This window comes from Lepisosteus oculatus, chromosome 6 (assembly GCF_040954835.1).
Source record: "Lepisosteus oculatus isolate fLepOcu1 chromosome 6, fLepOcu1.hap2, whole genome shotgun sequence".
NCBI classification, from domain to species: Eukaryota; Metazoa; Chordata; class Actinopteri; order Semionotiformes; family Lepisosteidae; genus Lepisosteus; species Lepisosteus oculatus.
Window position 1 is genome coordinate 45,606,555 of NC_090701.1, and position 22,176 is coordinate 45,628,730.

At 40.3% G+C, this 22,176-nt stretch overlaps 1 protein-coding gene across 1 annotated transcript in view; it reads right to left on the reverse strand.

Annotated features, from left to right (window-relative positions):
• Positions 1 to 22,176, reverse strand: part of LOC102692827 (putative uncharacterized protein DDB_G0282133) — a 78,512-nt gene that overhangs the window by 44,863 nt on the left and 11,473 nt on the right. Inside the window, exons 2-6 of the mRNA XM_069191687.1 lie at positions 5,942 to 6,225; positions 5,780 to 5,874; positions 5,229 to 5,483; positions 2,030 to 2,179; positions 368 to 436 (exon numbers count right to left, since the gene is read on the reverse strand). Coding sequence (XP_069047788.1) covers positions 368 to 436; positions 2,030 to 2,179; positions 5,229 to 5,483; positions 5,780 to 5,874; positions 5,942 to 6,225 — 853 coding nt within the window. The remainder of the gene's footprint in view (positions 1 to 367; positions 437 to 2,029; positions 2,180 to 5,228; positions 5,484 to 5,779; positions 5,875 to 5,941; positions 6,226 to 22,176) is intronic.

Here is a 22,176-nt window from a genome sequence, read left to right on the forward strand (position 1 = left end):
TTGTTGAAGAAAAAGAAGGTGTTGATGGAGATGCTGTAGGTGCTACAAGTGATGGATGTGAAGTGCTGATTGAGGTTATCATATCAGTGGATTGTTGAGAAGTACTTGCTGGTTCAGCTGTTGTTGGTGTTGACGAAGCTGATGTACTTTGGAAAGTGGTTTTCATACTTGGAGCTTGTGTTGTGGTTGGAGATGCTACAGATTCCATAGATGGAGTATTAGTAGACGTAGTTGAAGTTATTCTTGTGGTGGTAGCAGGTGGAGTAGTACTTGTAATAGCGGTTGTTGTACTTGGTGGTGCAGTTGATGTGGTTTTCATAGTTGTTGAAGTAGGAAGGAGAGTTGTTGTTGATGGAATCGCTGTACTTATAGTACCTTTTGTACTTGAATCTGTGGTTTGAGATACTGCACTTGTTGTTGTTGAAGAAAAAGAAGGTGTTGATGGAGATGCTGTAGGTGCTACAAGTGATGGATGTGAAGTGCTGATTGAGGTTATCATATCAGTGGATTGTTGAGAAGTACTTGCTGGTTCAGCTGTTGTTGGTGTTGACGAAGCTGATGTACTTTGGAAAGTGGTTTTCATACTTGGAGCTTGTGTTGTGGTTGGAGATGCTACAGATTCCATAGATGGAGTATTTGTAGACGTAGTTGAAGTTATTCTTGTGGTGGTAGCAGGTGGAGTAGTACTTGTAATAGCAGTTGTTGTACTTGGTGGCGCAGTTGATGTGGTTTGCATAGTTGTTGAGGCAGGAAGGAGAGTTGTTGTTGACGGAAGTGCTGTACTTGTAGTCGTTGTTGGACTTGAATCTATGGTTTGAGGTACCGCACTTGTTGTTGTTGAAGAAAAAGTTGGTGTTGATGGAGATGCTGAAGGTGCTACAGGTGATGGATGTGAAGTGCTGATTGAGGTTATCGTATCAGTGGATTGTTGAGACGTACTTGCTGGTTGAGATGATGTTGGCGTTGAAGAAGCTGATGTACTTTGGAAGGTGGTTCTCATACTTGGAGCTTGTGTTGTGGTTGGAGATGCTACAGATTGCATAGATGGAGCATTTGAAGACATAGTTGAAGTTATTCTTGTGGTGGTAGCAGGTGGAGTAGTACTTGTAATAGCGGTTGTTGTACTTGGTGGTGCAGTTGATGTGGTTTTCATAGTTGTTGAAGTAGGAAGGAGAGTTGTTGTTGATGGAATCGCTGTACTTGTAGTACCTTTTGTACTTGAATCTGTGATTTGAGATACTGCACTTGTTGTTGTTGAAGAAAAAGAAGGTGTTGATGGAGATGCTGTAGGTGCTACAAGTGATGGATGTGAAGTGCTGATTGAGGTTATCGTATCAGTGGATTGTTGAGAAGTACTTGCTGGTTCAGCTGTTGTTGGTGTTGACGAAGCTGATGTATTTTGGAAAGTGGTTTTCATACTTGGAGCTTGTGTTGTGGTTGGAGATGCTACAGATTGCATAGATGGAGCATTTGAAGACATAGTTGAAGTTATTCTTGTGGTGGTAGCAGGTGGAGTAGTACTTGTAATAGCGGTTGTTGTACTTGGTGGTGCAGTTGATGTGGTTTTCATAGTTGTTGAAGTAGGAAGGAGAGTTGTTGTTGATGGAATCGCTGTACTTGTAGTACTTTTTATACTTGAATCTGTGGTTTGAGATACTGCACTTGTTGTTGTTGAAGAAAAAGTTGGTGTTGATGGAGATCCTGTAGGTGCTACAGGTGATGGATGTGAAGTGCTGATTGAGGTTATCGTATCAGTGGATTGTTGAGACGTACTTGCTGGATGAGATGATGTTGGTGTTGAAGAAGCTGATGTACTTTGGAAAGTGGTTTTCATACTTGGAGCTTGTGTTGTGGTTGGAGATGCTACAGATTCCATAGATGGAGCATTTGTAGACGTAGTTGAAGTTATTCTTGTGGTGGTAGCAGGTGGAGTAGTACTTGTTATAGCGGTTGTTGTACTTGGTGGCGCAGTTGATGTGGTTTGCATAGTTGTTGAGGCAGCAAGGAAAGTTGTTGTTGATGGAATCGCTTTACTTGTAGTACCTTTTGTACTTGAATCTGTGGTTTGAGATACTGCACTTGTTGTTGTTGAAGAAAAAGTTGGTGTTGATGGAGATGCTGTAGGTGCTACAGGTGATGGATGTGAAGTGCTGATTGAGGTTATCGTATCAGTGGATTGTTGAGACGTACTTGCTGGATGAGATGATGTTGGCGTTGAAGAAGCTGATGTACTTTGGAAAGTGGTTTTCATACTTGGAGCTTGTGTTGTGGTTGGAGATGCTACAGATTCCATAAATGGAGCATTTGAAGACATAGTTGAAGTTATTCTTGTGGTGGTAGCAGGTGGAGTAGTACTTCTAATAGCGGTTGTTGTACTTGGTGGCGCAGTTGATGTGGTTTTCATAGTTGTTGAAGTAGGAAGAAGAGTTGTTGTTGATGGAATCGCTGTACTTGTAGTACCTTTTATACTTGAATCTGTGGTTTGAGATACTGCACTTGTTGTTGTTGAAGAAAAAGTTGGTGTTGATGGAGATGCTGTAGGTGCTACAGGTGATGGATGTGAAGTGCTGATTGAGGTTATCGTATCAGTGGATTGTTGAGAAGTACTTGCTGGTTGAGATGTTGTTGGCGTTGAAGAAGCTGATGTACTTTGGAAAGTGGTTTTCATACTTGGAGCTTGTGTTGTGGTTGGAGATGCTACAGATTCCATAGATGGAGCATTTGTAGACATAGTTGAAGTTATTCTTGTGGTGGTAGCAGGTGGAGTAGTACTTGTAATAGCGGTTGTTGTACTTGGTGGCGCAGTTGATGTGGTTTTCATAGTTGTTGAAGTAGGAAAAAGAGTTGTTGTTGATGGAAATGCTGTATTTGTAGTACTTCTTGTACTTGAATCTGTGGTTTTAGGTTCTGCACTTGTTGTTGTTGAAGAAAAAGTTGGTGTTGATGGAGATCCTGTAGGTGCTACAGGTGATGGATGTGAAGTGCTGATTGAGGTTATCGTATCAGTGGATTGTTGAGAAGTACTTGCTGGTTCAGCTGTTGTTGGTGTTGACGAAGCTGATGTACTTTGGAAAGTGGTTTTCATACTTGGAGCTTGTGTTGTGGTTGGAGATGCTACATATTGCATAGATGGAGCATTTGAAGACATAGTTGAAGTCATTCTTGTGGTGGTAGCAGGTGGAGTAGTACTTGTAATAGCGGTTGTTGTACTTGGTGGTGCAGTTGATGTGGTTTTCATAGTTGTTGAAGTAGGAAGGAGAGTTGTTGTTGATGGAATCGCTGTACTTGTAGTACCTTTTGTACTTGAATCTGTGGTTTGAGATACTGCACTTGTTGTTGTTGAAGAAAAAGAAGGTGTTGATGGAGATGCTGTAGGTGCTACAAGTGATGGATGTGAAGTGCTGATTGAGGTTATCATATCAGTGGATTGTTGAGAAGTACTTGCTGGTTCAGCTGTTGTTGGTGTTGACGAAGCTGATGTACTTTGGAAATTGGTTTTCATACTTGGAGCTTGTGTTGTGGTTGGAGATGCTACAGATTCCATAGATGGAGTATTTGTAGACGTAGTTGAAGTTATTCTTGTGGTGGTAGCAGGTGGAGTAGTACTTGTAATAGCGGTTGTTGTACTTGGTGGAGCAGTTGATGTGGTTTGCATAGTTGTTGAGGCAGGAAGGAGAGTTGTTGTTGACGGAAGTGCTGTACTTGTAGTCGTTGTTGGACTTGAATCTATGGTTTGAGGTACCGCACTTGTTGTTGTTGAAGAAAAAGTTGGTGTTGATGGAGATGCTGAAGGTGCTACAGGTGATGGATGTGAAGTGCTGATTGAGGTTATCGTATCAGTGGATTGTTGAGAAGTACTTGCTGGTTGAGATGTTGTTGGTGTTGACGAAGCTGATGTACTTTGGAAAGTGGTTTTCATCCTTGGAGCTTGTGTTGTGGTTGGAGATGCTTCAGATTCCATAGATGGAGCATTTGTAGACGTAGTTGAAGTTATTCTTGTGGTGGTAGCAGGTGGAGTAGTACTTGTAATAGCGGTTGTTGTACTTGGTGGCGCACTTGATGTGGTTTTCATAGTTGTTGAAGTAGGAAGGAGAGTTGTTGTTGATGGAAGTGCTGTATTTGTAGTACTTCTTGTACTTGAATCTGTGGTTTTAGGTTCTGCACTTGTTGTTGTTGAAGATAAAGTTGGTGTTGATGGAGATCCTGTAGGTGCTAAAGCTGATGGATGTGAAGTGTTGATTGAGGTTATCGTATCAGTGGATTGTTGAGACGTACTTGCTGGATGAGATGATGTTGGTGTTGAAGAAGGCGATGTACTTTGGAAAGTGGTTTTCATACTTGGAGCTTGTGTTGTGGTTGGAGATGCTACAGATTCCATAGATGGAGCATTTGAAGACATAGTTGAAGTTATTCTTGTGGTGATAGCAGGTGGAGTAGTACTTGTAATAGCGGTTGTTGTACTTGGTGGTGCAGTTGATGTGGTTTTCATAGTTGTTGAAGTAGGAAGGAGAGTTGTTGTTGATGGAATCGCTGTACTTGTAGTACCTTTTGTACTTGAATCTGTGGTTTGAGATACTGCACTTGTTGTTGTTGAAGAAAAAGTTGGTGTTGATGGAGATCCTGTAGGTGCTAAAGGTGATGGATATGAAGTGCTGATTGAGGTTATCGTATCAGTGGATTGTTGAGACGTACTTGCTGGATGAGATGATGTTGGTGTTGAAGAAGCTGATGTACTCTGGAAAGTGGTTTTCATACTTGGAGGTTGAGTTGTGGTTGGAGATGCTACAGATTCCATAGATGGAGCAATTGTAGACATAGTTGAAGTTATTCTTGTGGTGGTAGCAGGTGGAGTAGTACTTTCAAGAGCAGTTGATGTACTTAGTGGCGCAGTTGATATGGTTTGGACAGTTGTTGAGTCAGGAAGGAGACTTGATGTTGATGGAAGACCTGTACTTGTAGTACTTCTTGTACTTGAATCTGTGGTTTTAGGTTCTGCACTTGTTGTTGAAGAAAAAGTTGGTGTTGATGGAGATGCTGTAGGTGCAACAGGTGATGGATGTGAAGTGCTGATTGAGGTTATCGTATCAGTGGATTGTTGAGACGTACTTGCTGGATGAGATGTTGTTGGCGTTGAAGAAGCTGATGTACTTTGGAAAGTGGTTTTCATACTTGGAGCTTGTGTTGTGGTGTGAGATGCTTCAGATTCCATAGATGGAGGATTTGTAGACGCAGTTGAAGTTATTCTTGTGGTGGTAGCAGGTGGAGTAGCACTTGTAAGAGCAGTTCTTGAACTTGGTGGCGCACTTGATGTGGTTTGCATAGTTGTTGAGGCAGGAAGGAGAGTTGTTGTTGATGGAAGTGCTATATTTGTAGTACTTTTTGTACTTGAATCTGTGGTTTGAGGTACTGCACTTGTTGTTGTTGAAGAAAAAGTTGGTGTTGATGGAGATGCTGTAGGTGCTACAGGTGATGGATGTGAAGTCCTGATTGAGGTTATCATATCAGTGGATTGCTGAGAAGTACTTGCTGGTTGAGCTGTTGTTGGCATTGAAGAAGCTGATGTACTTTGGAAAGTGGTTTTCATACTTGGAGCTTGTGTTTTGGTGTGAGATGCTTCAGATTCCATAGATGGAGGATTTGTTGACGTAGTTGAAGTTATTCTTGTGGTGGTAGCAGATGGAGTAGCACTTGTAAGAGCAGTTCTTGAACTTGGTGGCGCACTTGATGTGGTTTGCATAGTTGTTGAGGCAGGAAGGAGAGTTGTTGTTGATGGAAGTGCTATATTTGTAGTACTTTTTGTACTTGAATCTGTGGTTTGAGGTACTGCACTTGTTGTTGAAGAAAAAGTTGGTGTTGATGGAGATGCTGTAGGTGCTACAGGTGATGGATGTGAAGTGCTGATTGAGGTTATCATATCAGTGGATTGCTGAGAAGTACTTGCTGGTTGAGATGTTATTGGTGTTGACGAAGCTGATGTACTTTGCAACATGGTTTTCATACTTGGAGCTTGTGTTGTGGTTGAAGATGTAGTTCTTGTAAGAGTAGTTGTACTTGGTGGCGCAATTGATATGGTTTGGATAGTTGTTGAGGCAGGAAGGAGAGTTGTTGTTGATGGAAGCGCTGTACTTGTAGTATTTCTTGTACTTGAATCGGTGGTTTGAATTACTGCGATTGTTGTAAATGAAGTAGTAATCGTTGGATGAGAAGTTGGTGTGGATCTTAGAGCTAATTTAATTTGTTCGGTGGTTATGACACTTGGGGATATTCTTGAGGTTGGAGATGCTGCAGTTTCACTAGGTGGGGGATTTGAATTTGTGGTTGAAATCACTGTAGTTGTGCCAGCATGCGGTGCAGTATTTGTGGGAGCAGCAGTACTTGTCAAAGCAGCTGATGAGGTTTGGACAATTTCTGTAGAAGGAACTGAGCTGGATGTTGGGGATGCTGCCATTGAAGTAGTGCTTTGACTTGAAGTTGTGGTTTGAAATATCGTACTTGTTGCAGTTTGTGGAGAACTACTTGTTGGATGAGAAGGTTTTCTGGTTGTTGAAGCTGATGTAGGTTGGATCGAGCTTTTGACACTTGCTGTAGTTTCTATAGATGGTGGACTTGTAGTCATAGAAATTATTGTTGTAGCAGGTGGAAGTGTACTTGTTTTTGTTGTAGTTGTACTTAATGGAACTGCTGATGTGGTTTGGGCAGTTTTTGTATTTGAGGAGACAGTTGTTGTTGATAGAGATGCTGTTATTGGAGTAGTGGTTGGATTTGATGATGGGTTTTGAGATGTCATACTTGTAGTAAATTGTAGAGAAGTATGTTGTGGTTGAGAAGTTGCTGTGGTGGTTGAAGTTGAGATGATTTGGTCTGTTGTTGTGGTTCGAGATTCTGTATTGTCACTAGGTGATGTGTTTGTAGTCAAGACATAAGTCATTGTAGTTGTGGTAACAGGTTGAACAGTAGTCGGTGAAGAATTTGATATACTTGTTGAAGGTGATGACATGGTTTGGATATTTGTTGTGGCAGAAGGGAGATTCGTTGATGCAGATACTGTATGTGTATCAGTGGTTGGATTTGAAGTGGTGGTTTGTGATACTATACTTGTAGTTGTTTGTGCAGACATACTTGTTGGTTGAGTTGATGTGGTGTTTGAACGTGATGTTTTATGGACAGTGGATATGAGATTTTGACTTGTTTTTGTGATTGGAGATGCTGTAACTTCAGCAGATTGGGGATCTTTAGTTGTGTTTGAAATTGTTGATGCTGTAGGAGGTGGAGTAGTACTTGTTGAAGCACCTGTTGCATCTACTGAAGCAGCTGACTTGGTTGGGACAGTTGATATTAATGAAGATTCATGAGATGTGGTGGTAGTTGTCGTGGCAGAGTGCATGATTGTTGTTGATGGAGATGCTGTTAGTGTAGATAATTCAGTTTTTGTTTTTGTCCTTGGAGCTGTAGTGTATTGTAGATTTGTTGGTGCTCTGGCTGGAACAGTTGCAGTTTGTGGATTTCTGGTTGTTTTGGCGGCAGTCAAACTTTTAGTATCTGGTGCTCTGTTTTTTTTTGTTGTGGGTCCTGCAGCTGTAGTTGTTGTAAGTTTTGATGTTGTGGTTGGTACAGTGCCAGTTACTTGCACAGTGTTAGCAGTAGCAGTTTGAACAGCTGTGCTTGAGTTTAGAGCAACTGCAGCAGTCCTTGTGCTGGTTGTTATTGGCTGAGTTCTTACAATGCTTGTGGTTGTTTTAGTTCTTGTTGTGAGAGCGTGGGGAGTTGTAATCGGTCTTGTAGTTCTATTTTTTGTAATGGACTTTGTAGTTGCAGTTCTGACGATTGTGGCAGAGGTTGAAGTAGTAGTGACAGCTGTGTTTGGAGTTGTTGCTCTTGGGACAGTTTTAGCAGGGCTGGGAGCAGTTGCCATGCTTGTACTTTTCCTTTGTGCAGTTGTAACCAGTTGCATTCTACTTGTTGTTTGAGCAACTGCAGTTGTTGTGATGGAAACAGTTACTGTTTTAGCACGTGGTATGCTTGTTATGTGTTGTGCAGCTCTTGTTGTAGATTGTGCAGTTGTAGTTGCTGTGGTGAAAACTGTAGCTGTGGTAGGCGATGCTACAGTAGCTTTAGTAGATGATACAGTGTTTGTAGTAGTTGGGCTACCTGTAGTTGTAGGTTGTGACTTGTCTGTGTCTCTTGTAGCAGTAGTCTGGGAAATTGATCTGGGTACAGCAGTTGTTGTAGTTGGAGCACCAGCTGTTGTTTGCATTTGTGCAGTTCTTTTTATGGTTGCATGAGCTGAAGTTGCAGTGTTTAGTGGAGTTACAGATGCTGTAAAAGCTGTAGCTCTAACAGTTAGTGCAGTTATACTGGTTTTGGTTTGAGCAATTGTAGTTGCAGTAGTTGGTGCATGTGTTGCTTGTGTTACTGTTGGAGCACTTGATGAACTGGTGGAGCTAGTTTTTGTTGTATTTGCTGTAGTTGCAGTAGTTCCTGGGGAAGCTGTAAATGTTGTTGAAACAGCTGTTGTCGTAGACATTGCTGATGTGCTTGGAGAGGTCGGGACAATTACAGTTGTTTCCAAAACAGTTTCTGGAGTAGCTGCAGCCATAGTTGTAGTGGATGAAGCAGCTGGAGATATTGCCGATGTGGCTGCAATGGTAGGTACAGTTTTGTTTTTGACATGGGCTGTTTCTTGAAGGGATGTAGTTGTGGGCTGACTGTTAAAACCTGTAGTTGGGGATGAACTGGGAAAGACAGCTGCAGTTGCTGTTTGACCTACCTTTGTCTCTGAAGAGATTGTACTGAAGAGGAAGACATACAAGAGTTTATTACATATTAAACTGCTCTGCATTACATTCTGCAAAGCATCTTTTTCATGTATGTAAATGCTGACACAAAGTCACTTAAGGAATTGTGATATATTTTCATGTCAGGTTTTGTTGCATGAGTAGTTATCAGTTAAACCATTTCTTTGCATGAATATTTTTTTAATTTAAAGTTTAAGAGCACAAATACCCAACCACCTACTCTCACATCACAGGCTCATTGGTTCTACTTCATACCAAGAACTCTTAATACAAATGGCATCTACAGTATAAATTCAAATCAATAATCAATAAATATTGGAGCCCACCAGCAGCAGAACTTTCTCCACAGTTCTTCCCATAGCACCATAGAGTATAGCAGTACAGAGCAGCAATTTAATGTTATCCCAAGACGTTAAGGTTCCTAACAAAGTTCCAACATTACTTTAACCAAGGGAGGGCCAACATCCTAGATCTGATAGTCCAGCTTTGGAAGGCTAAGATAGGAGCCATTTAACAAGAGCTACTTGTTGGGAGAAAAGATTACACCAATCCCTCCATTTCAAATGGAATATGTTCCACGACAAATGTTCCATAGGTGAAATTTCATTTCACTAAATAGAAACAAAATTCTATTTACTGTATGTGTTGTAAGTTCTGAACAAAGCTGTTGACTTACGTTGTGTTTGTACCCTCAGTCCCAGTGATCTGCCAGCAGACACAGGCTGCAGGAAAGAAGATAAAGGACAAATGCAGAGTGCTTGACAGGCAACAGTTTTATTACGTTCTTTAAACATATTACAGACACTCAAGTCTACAATCAAAATATGAAATGAGCATCAGAGCTGCATTAAGTTTTCAAAGGTGAAGAACATGATATAAATCCTTAAGATAAACAGTTAAAACTACATAGAACAACTCCTTTAGTTTACAATCAATAAGTAGTAATACTGGTATTTTGTGAGCAGAAAAATATTGAAACACCAAGCCTATTTACAATTTATTAAATACAGGACTTTAACCAATTTGCTCACCTTATATAAAGTGCTTGCTGTGAATGGATGAAATCTGACATAAATCCTGTTAGAGTGGAGTAAAGGGCTGCAGTGTTGATATACTGTACAGTGTGTAAGGGTAGAGTAAAGGGCTGCAGTGTTGATATACAGTGTGTAAGGGTGGAGTTAAGGGCTGGGTGTTGATATACAGTGTGTAAGAGTTGAGTAAGGGGCTGCAGTGGTGATATACAGTGTGTAAGGGTGGAGTAAAGGGCTGGGTGTTGATATACAGTGTGTAAGAGTTATCTTTGTGTGTATCTGCCCTGTTTTAGAGTGGTGTAGATCCAATGTAAAAGTAGCTACTGTACATACCGACTAGGAGAAACAGGGCTATTGACTCCCATGGCTTCATTCTCCAACGTGTTGCAGAAGGCGCTCACCAGAGTGCTGAGTGGGAGCAAAGGAGAGAATTTCGGGGTCAGTGTGTTCGCACCTTATGGACATTGTACTCGGAATACAGACATTTCTAGACACTGTAATCACAGGGAGAAGTATCCCACCGCCTGAGTTTCACTATGCAAGTGTTCTTCATATTCCACACATTCATTTAAACCTTGGAATGTATTTGTTTGCTCTTCTCTGACCAGATATTACACTCCTGGGCTCATTCCTCAGAAACTATGCCAAATATACTCTCATATTTATTATTCTACTGAACTACTGAAGAGTTTAAGAATCTTCAGATAGCCATGTTTACTACATGTTATACTCATCACCGCAGAGGAGCAGTGAGTATCCTAGTATCTACACAGCAGCTGGTCATACCTACCATCACCTATTCTGCGCCAGTTACAGTGGCTAGCCCACATTCACACTGACTGCATTCTCTGGATTCTCCCCTCAGGCTTTTGTACTATGTCTATTAGCTTACGGACTTTGCTTTTTTCCCACAGTTCTCATGCTTAACCCGGCATTAAGTTGAGCAGTTAGTGAAAATGGCAGGATTGATTTTTGAGTTAAAACTCTCTTCGTGTCCCATCGTTGTTAGAACATGCTCGGGCAGACTTTCACAGCAGGTAGCAATTTACCTATTATTTAATTATTATTTCCTTATTAGTACCATTTTTCTTTAAATACTTCCCTCATCCTTCGCTCGGGGCTCTGACATTAGCTGAGCTACTGTGCGTTTGCTACTTCGTAACTTCCTTACACCAGTTTTATTTTTTCTCTACCTTTATGTGCTTGCTTTGTCAATGTCACCACTTTTCCTGTTCTTTGCCACTACCATTCTGCAGCCCTGGGTGTTGGATTTATTTTTTGTGTGTCTTTTCTTTGTTGGCTCCTTTTTTTTCTACGGTTGCCCACCTTAACAATATAACAATAATATATTTGACAGGCAATGGGTTCTTCCTCTATTGTACATATGGAGATGTTAAGTAGCTGAGTAAAAGGTGCCTTAACCACCTGCCTTTGACTAAAGAAGTGTTTCCTACTGTCTATCTTAAATTGATTTACCTTAAGCTTCCAATTGTGACTCTACAGTACGTCCTTGTTTTACTACTTTACTATACCTCTTAGGATTTTGTATACCAGGATCAAATCCCCTCTCAGTCTCTTCTGTTCTGGACACATAAGCTTCCTCTATGCTCTTCCCTGGATTTGAATTCCATGCTTTTAAATCTATGTCCAAGTATTCTGTTTGCTTTTCTATTGATTATGTATACCACTGCAGCCGAAACCACAAAAGGCCAATCTAGATGGGGGAATATTTGCCTTCAATGTGTATTATAGTGCTTTCATTCCAGCAGGTCACAGATCCACAGAAATACTGACAGAGGATAGAAAGACAACGGTTTGATACTACTAATAAACGGCACAATACAGGGAAGAAAGGTTAAATACTTGTCCACTGAATGAGCTTTTCTCTCCTCCACACTCTTGAAATGTATTCATTAATTATAGGAGGGCATGGTTCCCAGACAATCCAGCTCGTCCACTTATATCACTTAAATGCGATGAATTTAAGTATCTCAAAATCTTTATACTAGAAAAGTGGAGTTTATTTTTTTAGAGTAGAATGGTGTTGCAGTACAAAGTGTGCAGTTACGGCATGCTAGCAGGACTGAATTCAAATTATAATTGTTGTTATTTTACTGTGTATTGTATATGTTATACATCATATACATTAATGTACTTAGACTTATTTTATTATTTGCCACACTTAACATGCAAATCAACTGATAAAAGTGAAGAAAAATTAGCAAAGTTGTTTTCCCCTCCAGGTGTCAATACACACATTGATTTGCTTTATGCATGCTAACCTACAGATACGTTAATGTTGCTCCAGTTGTGAAACTTTACATGTTCTCTGACCTAGTCTTACAGAAAAGATTGTACATAAATATGTAATTACCAGTACATCCTTCCATCCATGCCTTTTCTAGTCGATTAATCCAATTCAGGGCTGTGGGAGAACCGGAGTTTATCCCAGCAAGCAACAGGCACAAGGCGGGTTATACACCCTAGACAGGATGCCAGTCCATCACAGGGCACACAGACACAAACACGTACACACTTATGCTAGGGACAACTTTCCCAGGATCCAATGGACATACCAGTGTGTCTTTGGGCTATAGGAGGAAACCAGAGCACCCAGAAAATACCCACACAAACACAGGGAGAACATACAAACTCCACATAGATAGCACCCCAGGTCCAGACTTGAATCCAGAGCCCCAGAACTATGAGGCAGCAATGCTAACCAGCTTTTAGCATAATTTTAAATAGTTTACACGATTACTCAATACCAAGGAATTAAGTATGCTGGTATACTGTCAGTGAATTGAAAAAGGCTGATGATGATGTTGACAGAGATACACTTATAAACACAGATATAATTTGAAATATGGATGATGTGTGCCATCTATCCACAAAGATTGAATTTCTTTTGTTTTAATCATTGTAGTTTAGCAGTAGTAGAATTAGCAGTTGTAGTAGTAGCAGTAATATTTGTATTACACAGTTGGTGTATTACAGTAATATTATACTATTACTATTATATTATATTATTATACTATTATTGTAATACAGTAATAGGTGTATTATAAATAGTAGCAGTAGTAGATGTAGCAGTAGTATTTTATTAGTTCAGGTGGGGAGCTGCGTCAGCATGCATAGGCTGCAAAGGAACAAGTAATACTGTAGGTTTATTCCATGCTGAAAAGAGAAGAAAGAAAACACAACGTTTCAGCCATGGAGCCTTCTTCAGGTGTCTTCAGCCTTGACACCTGAAGAAGGCTCCACGGCCGAAACGTTGCGTTTTCTTTCTTCTTTTTTTCAGCATGGAATAAACCTATTACTTGTAGTATCTTATTGGCTGATTTATTAAATTACTCATTCTGTGGTGAAGAATCTTTAAAGGACAGATGCACCAGCAGTGAATTTGAGAACATCCGGAGAAAACCCATGAAGAGAACATGTTAGCTCCACACAGAAGGCACACATCCAGAATCGAACCTAGGACTCAAGAGATGTGAAAAACATACACTACCACCATGCATACAGCACTGGTATCCAGGCTGCCCCTGGTTATATGAGCCTTCCTCAATTCCTCAAGTAACCTTTATGTGAAGCCTAATTAAAGAGAGATGTCGGCTTGCTTCACCACAAATCAGCAGCATGTGTATTTTGTTCTTCACAGTTTTATACCACATAAAGGTTTGAAAAGTTTAGACAAGTATTAACATTTTTCTGTTGTTCCAAACAACCTTAAACCAACTGTGGCTATTTTATCTTTTTTTCAGAAGGCTGATAATTAATTCCTGTATTTTTGTATAATTTACAGAAAAAGAAAATCGGGAAATGAAAGATGCAGACATCAGGGAATTATCATAATAAAGTGCCTTGACCCAGAGACCCAAAATCTGGTTCGCTTCCTTGTTAATCCAAAGGACACCATGGGCAACACTGGAAACGGCGAGAACGTGGGTTTTCAGCAGATGTTAATACTCTCTACAAGCGCATTTTCAAACTCTCGAAGTGTATTTCCTCTTCTCTTAAATCCAGTACAAGGTCTTACATATTATTACACCATTAATAAAACAGCAATTATTTTATTGAGCCAAGGCATTGTTTAACCTACAGCCTCCTGCAACTGTACAGACGCACTTCAACTACAAAAACTTCAACAACAAACAATATCTCGGGATTAACTGAAAAGTGAGGAACATCTCACAAAGCTTTCAGAATACAGTTTCTAATAATTTGTAAATAATCCAACTTTAACCACACATATATAAACATGTATAGCTTGTATACATATACCCCGATAATTTAGGTATAGACTATGCACTTATTATTTATCGATCAAGGAAATGAATCGCGGAGATAATTAATAAATGTGTACAAACCCTTCTACTCCTTCGCTTTGAGAACTGAATTTTGTCGGCTCTCCTCTTCCGAAAGTCAGGTTGAAAACCGAGGCGGCGCGCACGCAGGTACTGTATGTCCCGGTGATAAAGTGAAGGCGCTCCCGTGAGGCGACAGCGGATAACGGACTGGGCAGTCCCGCACCCGCGCGGGCGGAACTTCGGCTCTGAGGGTGGAGCGGCCGCAGCGCTGCAACAGCGCATCGAAGCCACGGACTTCGGAAGACCCGAGTCTGTGTGATCTCTATGATCTGCTAGCTTGCATGCGTTTTAATCCCAGCCGGTCAATTTGTATTATTTGTGAATTCCGCCTTTCTGCACAGTCTTAGCAGTAATTACTCAAGTCCTTACATCAATATAGTCGTTAATATTAGTAACAGTAGTTGTTTTTGCAGTTCTTGTATTTGGAATGCACATTTCAAAGTTATGCTTAATTACAAATAACGCACATTCCTGTGCTAAATTTGTCGGCCAATCGCATTGTTCGGTGTGTAATTCGAATAGCCGCAGAAATGAAAATACTTGCTCTAAAGAACATAGCTGTGACTTTTTGTATTATCCCCCCTACTATTGTTAATGGTGTCATATTTAGGTAGAACACCCTGTTTTTTTTTTCTAATCTGCACAAGGTGATTATTCTTCACCTCGCCCAAACGCGCTTTCTTTACAGAGGTTCTGGGGCCAGAGGTCTTGTCAAACCAAGGAGTCGGTTTTCTGACTGATTTAAAGGGAAAATAACTGGGTAATCCGATAAAAAAAACATAGCTGAATACTAGCAAAGGACGTTTCTCACATCAGAATGACAATACAGTGATTTATACAGGGTATTGAACTTGCTAGCTCGAGAACAGAGTCGGTGCTGTGATCGCTTCGATGTCTCATCGGACCATGGCGCCTCAGAGCAACTAAAACGCGTGCAAAAGAAATCCAGCCGGGTTCTGCAATTCTTCTACCATTCAGTTTATATACCAATGAACGGTGTATTTCATTTTATGCTCATGATATATAATTTTTCACATCTCGGAATGCGACTGTGTTAAGTAATAGTAAGTAAACGCCTTGCTCACTGCAAGGGCAGTGATTCTGACCCTTTCCCACGCAAGACGCCAGTCTGTCCGTCGCAAGGTGACCCCAATTGACTGAACCGGGAGAATGAGAGGCGTCCGAATGAAACCCACCTGGACTCAAGTGAAAAAAGCATGCAAACTCCTGGCCCGACCTCTTCCTCCAACCTCTACCGCCGTGCCGAAGCCATGAATGATAGTAAATTATTGGTAGACAGCAGCATCATTATTTAATACAAAGACAATCCGTACTCAAGCGCTATGAAATCGCTCTTTATCTTTTATATGTTGATTAGTATTGTATATGCGCACTATAATTAGAGCTGTCCCTCTCCCTGTGGCGATTAACGCTAACTCGGTTTAGGGCCCAGGGAAACCGTCGCGGAGGTCTGTAACTGGCCCTTCAGTGCATTCAGAAACAAATGGTGTAAACTCCGCTTTCTCCCGTTTCCTCCTCTCTCCTGCACTGTGCTCTAAGTGTCTGCCGTGTTTCGTTCTTTTAACAAGATACGGAAAACGTCTATTGTAAGAAAAAGGCCTTGAAAGTGTTTTTGTAACCATACCGTATGTTGTATTTTAATTAGCATTACATGGAATGTACTCGGCAATGTAGAACATATACAGACATATGTTTGATATGGCATGTAGTAATGTCTTGTGACTAATATATAGTACGCAGATATTGCATGACACCGTGGCCAATCCTTTAGATCATGTTTCCCTTTGTATATATACAGTATTTGACAGAACTTTCTCGGACACCACGGAGAACACAAAAAGGAGTTAACTTAAGCAGCACCCACGAGGAGTCTAATGTTACAGAAAGACAACAATTCATGACCGCATTATTTTAAAGGGCGAAAAAACAAGCCACAATTTGGCATTAGTGTGCATCTCTAACAAGACAGAAATGTTCTATTTATAAACAAAAGCAGAATAAAATGAAACAGTCATTCTGTAGTGTGTAGTTTTTCCTCTATGTAAAGGAATCTGAAATCATAAACTGGGCATAAAGAGAAAATGGCAGTAAATTAACAGAATATATTTAAAAATGACCTTTTTTTATTTGAAACAATTGTGTTGAAATTTTATTGAACACAGGAAAATTCATTAATGGACTTTATAATAGACATTCAGGTGAAGTTAGATACTAATCATACACATTTACGCTTGCTTATGTACTGTGCCCTCCATAAGAATTTGAAAAGTCCAAATGGCTAATTTTGCTGTTTTCTCAAGCTGACACGTAGTGTTGAGAAGACAACAATCCTGGAACCAATCAGAGACAACATGTGAAGTAATGGGAATTTGATTTCTATTTGTTGAGTTTTACCTTCCAAACATTTTTGAGGTACAGATTTAGCTGTATACTGAAAGTGTGCTGTAATTTTTAATAGAGCCCAGAGTTTGAGGTTACATCGCTTGGCTGGGAATCCTGTACACTGTCTAAAGATGAGGGTCTCCAAGGCAGGTGAATAAAAACACTTTGACATTTACACTTTTTAAACAGCTTACAAATTAGTGGTGTTTTAATCTTTTTAACTGGAAAAGACTAAGCTGGCAGATTCAGCTTCAGAGTTGTGTACTGAATTGGAATTAATGACTGACAGTCTTGCTCATTGTACTCATAGTGCCATAGCAATTTGCCCTTGGGCCATTATTACCATATCTAAACACAATCAATATCCATCAAGATTAAAGTCCCCTGCAAAGTGTAACTTATTCAAGAGAATTTGGGTTTATTGTAATGTAGCCTTTGCTCTTTAAAGGTCTCTAACCGTTGGGTTATTGCTCACAAGCTTAAACAGCTATTGTAGCCTAAATCAGTAGCACTTAAATAACCTGCTGGCAGAATTGTGTTACCATCAGTACCTCCTACGACAAAGTATTTCATACAAACTTTGTAAGCTCTTGGTAATTAACAAATTCAAGCACTTCTTTCTCTCCTTCACTTGCACAATGACAGCCCCTGTGTCACTCCCCTTGATGGTGCAAAACTTGTGATTATCCCATTCAATAGGTACTTCCACTAATTAGCCAATTAGATTTAAAAAATCAACCAAAAGGGCGTCAGTGGCCAGTAAGACAAAGTATGATGTGCATAAACTGAAATAGTGTAAGCCAAAACAAACTTGTTACAGTTCTGCATACGATCTGTTTGAGGACATGGTGATACCAATGGTGTGTATTAGAATACTTCATTGTTCAGACTATAGGATCAATTGGGAAAAAACAGCCCTCCTCCCTTTCAACATTAATGCTGCAGGCATTGCATACTGTCATTAATGACGTCTCAATAATCATTCATTTTAAATATCTGGACATCCATACTTATCATTTCTTAAAACAAAATACAGTTAATTTTCATTCATTTTTAGAGTTCAATGATTCCTTTACTCCCTCTTAAAGGCTACTTGGAAAAAAGAATACATTCATTTTTAAATGTATCTGGAAGAGTAGGAGGCCTTGTATTAAGCTTTCTACATGATGAAACCGAATGTCGGTCTGCAATGCACAGACAGCCCTGAACAGGAGACCAGCTGGAAAAGAAAGATGTAGTCGTCACCATTGGGAACTGAACTGTGCTTTTTGCAGCTTCTTTCAAGAAAGGAACACAGCACCACAGACTGCCCCCATCCAAACACCGTGACTTGGCTCCAAAATCTGGACATCAATATACAATGTGCCACCCCATCAATAAGGATAAAAAAATATATATTTTACATGGAGAAAAAAAATAAGTAGGTAAAGTGGACATCTTTGGTCTACGCAATAACACCGCCCTCTAGAAACCGTGTAAAAAGCAAGATGTATTGTTTTATTGTATGAATCAGTAATGATTATCATGGAAACTAGAAAATCTGGAGGACCCTGCATCTGAATTTCTGGGTATTTTCTAAACGGCAACACCTGCGAATTTAGACAAAGTCGATAAAGGTTGACAGAGGTCACTAAGAACGAAGCTGGAAAGAAAACCTGGAGATGCTCCAAGAAGATTATTTTGGATTGGACACCACTGATCTAAATGATTTTTAAAGACAGTTTGAATTTTTGAGAAGGAAATTTATCATCCTCAGTTGACAAGTTAACACAATGTTTCAAAATTTTAATTGTACCACCAGAGGGATGTCATCTGTCCCATTGGGAGCTGAAATTATATATCACTTTTAACCAGAGCATTTTAAAATCAGTTAGAAGTTCAGTTCAAAGAACAGTGTTGATATATGCAGGAAACAGTTTCTAACAAAAGGTCTGGAGGACGTGAAACTCTAACCTACGGTTCAGCTATCTATTTATTTATAAATACCACACTGCTTAGTTATTGAACCCAATACGTTTTGGAGACAACTAAATGTCTGGGATACATTTCAAACAATTTAATGCCACTATTTTGAAATCATCATCTATCACAGCAGCCTATGGCTCTTTATGGACTCTACGGTGAAGACGAGATGTTCCTGATCTGTTTCACCCCAAGAATGACATTCATGGGAACACCCCATGATGCTGCTCAACAAGACTGGGGCATCTCCTTGTGGAAAGAGCAGAGAAAACAGGCTTCTCTCCTAGGGCAGTTAAGGAGAATGGAGAAGATGCATAGATCTTTTATGTCCTATTAAAACAACACCATTGCTGTCCTAGAACACCCAGGGTTGACAGTTTGACTGCCACCATGAGGTCTGGAGGGGAACAATTGCATTTGGACTGTTTGGGGATCTATTATGAATGAGCCTGCTCTTATAAAGTTTTATACTCCTGAAAGTATTGTGATACGGAACAGTATTTTAGAGAAGTCTGTGTATTAAAATGACAGCTGGTAAATGAAGTCTGACAACTCTTTGTTTCTCGGAGGATAGTCTTTACATAACATGCTGTACAGTGAGAGGGAAGTCTCCTTGGAGGTCATCTTCACTCTCCACTCTGCTGTTTCTAGAGGCTCTGTGTGGCATGGTATAGTCTCCTATGCCTTTAACACTTTTATTCATAAACAAACTAGTGGTATGTGTTGATAATACCGATTGTCAAAAAATGATACAATTCTAAAGATAGTCAAGCCATTTCTATAGTCAGCTGAAACAATGTTTAGTAATTATCTGACTAACCAATACAGAAGAAATATTTAATGGGTATTGCACATAGTAAGATTGCATTGGGCTAAATTTTCTCCTGCACGCAGTACAGCAGCCAAAGAGAAGACACTGTAATACAGAGACAAGCACCACAAACTGGCACAGCACACACTGTAATACAGAGACAAGCACAGCTCACTGACACAGCACACACTGTAATACAGAGACAAGCACTGATCACTGACACAACACACACTGTAATACAGAGACAATACTGCTCACTGACACAACACACACTGTAAAACAGATGCAAGCACAGCTCACTGACACAGCACACACTGTAATACAGAGACAAGCACAGCTCACTGACACAGCACACACTGTAATACAGAGACAATACTGCTCACTGACACAACACACACTGTAAAACAGATGCAAGCACAGCTCACTGACACAGCACACACTGTAAAACAGATGCAAGCACAGCTCACTGACACAGCACACACTGTAATACAGAGACAAGCACAGCTCACTGACACAGCACACACTGTAATACAGAGACAATACTGCTCACTGACACAACACACATTGTAAAACAGATGCAAGCACAGCTCACTGACACAGCACACACTGTAAAACAGAGACAAGCACAGCTCACTGACACAACACACACTGTAAAACAGAGACAAGCACAGCTCACTGACACAGCACACACTGTAAAACAGAGACAAGCACAGCTCACTGACACAGCACACACTGTAATACAGAGACAATACTGCTCACTGACACAGCACACACTGTAATACAGAGACAATACTGCTCACTGACACAACACACACTGTAATACAGAGACAATACTGCTCTCTGACACAACACACACTGTAATACAGAGACAAGCACTGATCACTGACACAGCACACACTGTAATACAGAGACAATACTGCTCACTGACACAGCACACACAGAGACAAGCTGTGGTCACTGACACAGCAGACTTAGTAATACACAGCACACAGACTCAGTAAATACACCTGGCACAGCAATACAGTTTATCAAATCCATGTGCAATGAAAGGGTTAAAAACAAGTTCTATCAAGGCACTCACACACAGAATCTGTGTCTGTGTCTGAGGGCCACCTGTCACGGATGTCGGAAGGGACAAACCGTGGAGATGCAGGAGAGCGGAAAAAGATCCATATGCGTAGCGGCGGAACGGTTAGCCCGGGCTTAGCAGTTCGGGAGTCGTATAGTAACCAATGCCCTCTGGCAGCGGATGTGGGGTGACCTGGTGCTAGGCGGGTCTCAGGACATCTGAACATCAATGCTGAGCGAAGGTGAATGAGAGACACAGAAATATATAGCCCCAGTGAGAGAGACACTGGAAGGACAGCAAAGCACAACAAACTAGGGACAGGACAGAGTAGTAGAGGGCAGACATGGTCAGGAGCAGGAAAACTCCACTGGGGATAATGACAGCCAGCACCCAGGCAGGGAAAGGCCTGGCAGGATCTTATGACTGGGAAGTGTGGTGTGGTGTTGACTGTAGAGATCTGGGATGGCAGGAATGAAGCCTCAGTTACCACCTCTTGGATACCTGCATGTACTGTATGAACAAGGAATAGTAATGTGGGAAACACTTTAAAATACAGACCTTACACTGGATCAATAGTGCAATGTAAACTCAGATTAATTTCTATTCACGAAGATTTAATTACAATTCAATCAATTAGTTTTCTCCCCTAATCACTCTAAGGCATTATCAGCAGGGTGATGTCTGATTTGAACACAAGCTACACTGTGCTGATTTGAACAAAAGCAAATGTAGAACAGTGACTAGACACTCCCACTACAGAAACACTTCAAAATGCAGGGGATTTGCCTGTAATGTAAGTACATTACATATAATATGATTCTTAAAGAGGAACTGCACTGCTATTGTCATATTTCAGGTTAGAAAGAATCAGCATTGATTAGTGCATTTCAAACCACAATAAAAGTCAGACGTGCACCATAGCTTGGAAAACCTCACAAATTTACATCACAAAATAGATGAAATTTCCACGTATGTACAGGGCCATATTCGACAGTTCAGAACAAGACAAAAAAACGTCCGGTGAGAGATGTGGGCTATATGACGTTGTAAACCTCTCTTTTAATCCAATAGAAATATTACTCACTTCTACACTTTATTTTTCAAACAGCACACACAGAAATAGAGTGTATATAGTTAAAATTAGTTATAGTTATAATAGTATGTGTTCTACTACCTGAAAAAGGCCTCATAGCCAAAACGTTGTGTCTCTTTTCTTTTCCTTTTAGCATGGAATAAACCTTTACCTGTTCCTCTGAAGCTTACACATGCTGACACAGCTTTCTACTTGAACTTTTGTGAAAACAACTTACCTGAAAAGCACTGTGGGAAAGTTTGATAGAGTGGCACCAATTTCCTGGGAAAGGGTTTCATTATTCTAGGAACAAAGTGAGATTTAGAAGTGAAATATTATTTATGATAATGAAATCTTCAGCATTAAAATCATATTCAGTCCCCACTTTCAGCCAATCACAAAATAGGTTATTTTAATATAAGTATTTAATTTTAATTTAATAATGTAAAGCAATAAGTAATAATTATTTTAAGGAATTCATTAGGTGTGTTCAAATCCTTTATTTAACCTGGTACCTCATTTCCAACAATGAGCTGGAAACCCAGCAGAATACTTCCTGGAGTCACCTTGGTCACGTGTACAGGAACAGTGTCGAAAACCCGCAGAGGTATCTTTTCTCTCAGTAGGGGGTTTTGCTTTCCTTGCACCTGCTCTATGGCCACA